Below are 2,874 nucleotides of genomic sequence, written 5' to 3'. Positions count from 1 at the left end.
CTGGAGTCAATTAGATAGCAAAAATAGTGTGCGTTTCTGAAGGGACAGTGTGAGGAAGAGCGCAATGGAAGGATCAAGAAACTAGGAAAAGCAAAAGAAACACAGGGGACTTCAGTGGTTAGCATTTCTCCATGAAAAAGGATCACTTGGTATAAAAGGAGAGGGCAAAGAGATAATCAGGAATGCAGAAGAAGGGAAAGAATCTTCTTCCATAGAAGAGCTCACTTGAATGGTCGTATCTTACGAGAATTATATATATATATATAAATTAGTAATCAGAAAGAAGATGGGTGGGGTGATGTTAATTTTATTACTATGCCTCACAATGTTGGGCGTCAGAGCTGAAGATCCTTACTTGTTTTTCAATTGGAATGTCACCTATGGAACCCTGTCTCCTCTAGGAGTTCCCCAGCAAGTCATTCTCATCAATGATAAATTTCCAGGGCCTGACATCAACTCCACAAGCAACAATAACCTTGTCGTCAATGTCTTCAATAACCTTAACGAGCCATTTCTTTTGACATGGTATACTCTTTTATGCTTTATTTCTATTTTATTTTTTTATGTAATATATATAGAAATTGGGTTCTATTAATTTTCTTGATTGCATTTGATATAGGAGCGGCATCCAACAGAGGAAGAACTCTTGGCAGGAGGGAATGCCTGGAACTAACTGCCCTATCCCCCCTGGAACCAACCACACCTATCATTTCCAAGTCAAGGACCAGATTGGCAGCTTCCTTTACTATCCAAGCACAGCCATGCACAGGGCAGGTGGAGCATTTGGTGGCCTCCATATTAACAGTCGTTTGCTCATCCCTGTTCCTTATGCCGATCCTGAGGATGACTACACTGTCATTGTTAATGACTGGTACACCAAGGGCCACAAAGCTCTCAGGGATATGTTGGATAGTGGACGTACCCTTGGCCGACCTGATGGAGTCCTCATCAATGGCAAAAACGCTAAGGGTGATGGTAAGGATGAGCCTCTCTTCACTATGAAACCTGACAAGACCTACAAATACAGAATTTGCAATGCTGGGCTCAAGTCAACCATCAACTTCAGGATCCAAGGTCACCCAATGAAGCTTGTCGAGATGGAGGGCTCCCACGTGGTTCAGAACATCTACGAGTCCCTTGATGTGCATGTGGGTCAGTGCATGGCCGTGCTTGTGACAGCAAACCAGCCGCCTAAGGACTACTATATGGTGGCTTCTACCCGGTTCTTGAAGACCGTCCTTACTGGTAAGGGCATCATTCGATACACCAATGGGAAGGGACCAGCATCACCTGAACTCCCAGAGCCACCAGTTGGATGGGCTTGGTCCCTCAATCAATTCCGTTCCTTCCGTTGGAATCTCACGGCCAGTGCTGCCAGGCCAAATCCTCAGGGTTCCTACCATTATGGATCCATCAACATCACCCGTACTATCAAACTCGTTAACACAGCCAGCAATGTAGGAGGCAAGCTTCGTTACGCCATTAATGGTGTTTCCCACATTAATCCAGAGACCCCACTCAAATTGGCCGAGTATTACGGAATTGCAGACAAGGTTTTTAAGTATGACACAATTCCTGACGAGCCACCTGCTAAAATCGGAGAGATTGTGACGCAGCCCAATGTCCTGAACATGACCTTCCGTAACTTTGTGGAGATCATATTTGAAAATCCTGAGAAAAGCATGCAATCATGGCACTTGGATGGCTATGCCTTCTTTGCAGTCGCGTAAGTAATTTCTTACTTATTAATATTCTTAAATTTTAATAGATTGTTAAATTCAATTAACGAATTAAAATCGATTAACAGAATAGAGCCTGGCACATGGACTCCAGAGAAGAGGACGCACTACAATCTTCTTGATGCAGTTAGCAGGACCACAGTGCAGGTGTTTCCCAAATCCTGGGCAGCAATCTTCTTGACATTTGACAACGCTGGAATGTGGAATATAAGGTCTGAGTTGTGGGAGAGGACATACCTGGGACAACAGCTTTACGCTAGTGTTCTTTCTCCTGCACGTTCACTGAGGGACGAGTACAACTTGCCTGACAATGCTTTGCTGTGTGGGCTGGTGAAAGACTCACCGAAGCCCCCGCCTTACAGCGTCTAATATAAACTTCTTCCACACCAGCATCCTACGTATGATTGATAGTAATAGAGGAGTGTGATCTGGGAAGGACTTATATTTGACATATGTGATTGTGCATGCACACAGAGAAGATGATAGGCACATAATAAGAGGGGTTGACATGATTATTATTATATGTTCTTATCAATCCCTTTCAAAAGAGAAATGCCATCACATTTTTGTTTACTTTTATGTAATGTAATGTACAATTTTTCTTTTCTTTTAATTGACATTGTGAATTTATATCCATGCATGGAATAAAAAATTTATTTATTTATTTTCATCAGTCGAATTTTAACAATTTTTTTAATACAAAAAGTTGCAAATCAAATTCTTAAAAGACTTTTTTTTTAATTATCTATAAATCCACTAATTTGATATACTAAAAAAATTGAAGAGTATTTTTAAAATAAAAAAAATTATGAAATACCTTAACTATTCCATTTAAAAGAGATTTAAAGATGCAACACCTCTTAATCTAGTAGCTAAATGGTGGAAACTTTACTTTGTAGTACAAAAGGCCAGATGTTTAAATCCTCACACCCCTATGGCTATTAGGGATGTGCAAACCGATACAACCGAAAATCGAAAATTAAAAATTTTAAAAATCAAATCAAACCGATTATTAAGAGAAAATCGAATTAAATCAAATTGATAAATATTAGTTCGGTTCGATTTTAAACTGATCAAACTAAATTTTGTAAAATTTCATATTTTCAACATTAAATATCAATAACAAAAACATAAA

The 2,874-nt window shown here is 39.6% G+C and overlaps 1 protein-coding gene across 1 annotated transcript; it reads left to right on the top strand.

The window, feature by feature from the left end:
* Positions 1–202: 202 nt before the first annotated feature.
* LOC110673626 (L-ascorbate oxidase homolog) lies at positions 203–2,378 on the top strand. Its single transcript, XM_021836763.2, has 3 exons — positions 203–525; positions 620–1,726; positions 1,808–2,378. Exons 1-3 carry the CDS (start codon positions 230–232, stop codon positions 2,106–2,108), a joined length of 1,704 nt encoding a protein of 567 aa, XP_021692455.2. The 5' UTR covers positions 203–229; the 3' UTR covers positions 2,109–2,378.
* The last annotated feature ends 496 nt before the right edge of the window (positions 2,379–2,874 follow it).

Source organism: Hevea brasiliensis, chromosome 4 (genome assembly GCF_030052815.1).
Source record: "Hevea brasiliensis isolate MT/VB/25A 57/8 chromosome 4, ASM3005281v1, whole genome shotgun sequence".
In the NCBI taxonomy this organism is placed as follows: Eukaryota; Viridiplantae; Streptophyta; class Magnoliopsida; order Malpighiales; family Euphorbiaceae; genus Hevea; species Hevea brasiliensis.
This window is presented reverse-complemented; position numbering and strand designations above follow the sequence as displayed.

What these genes read in the sequence shown, in the direction of transcription:
- LOC110673626 (XM_021836763.2), top strand. Translation starts at nt 230, where the DNA reads ATGGTCGTATCTTACGAGAATTATATATATATATATAAATTAGTAATC. An exon ending in GAGCCATTTCTTTTGACATG is followed by an intron (nt 526 to 619) that starts GTATACTCTTTT and finishes CATTTGATATAG; the next exon opens with GAGCGGCATCCAACAGAGGA. An exon ending in TATGCCTTCTTTGCAGTCGC is followed by an intron (nt 1,727 to 1,807) that starts GTAAGTAATTTC and finishes ATCGATTAACAG; the next exon opens with AATAGAGCCTGGCACATGGA.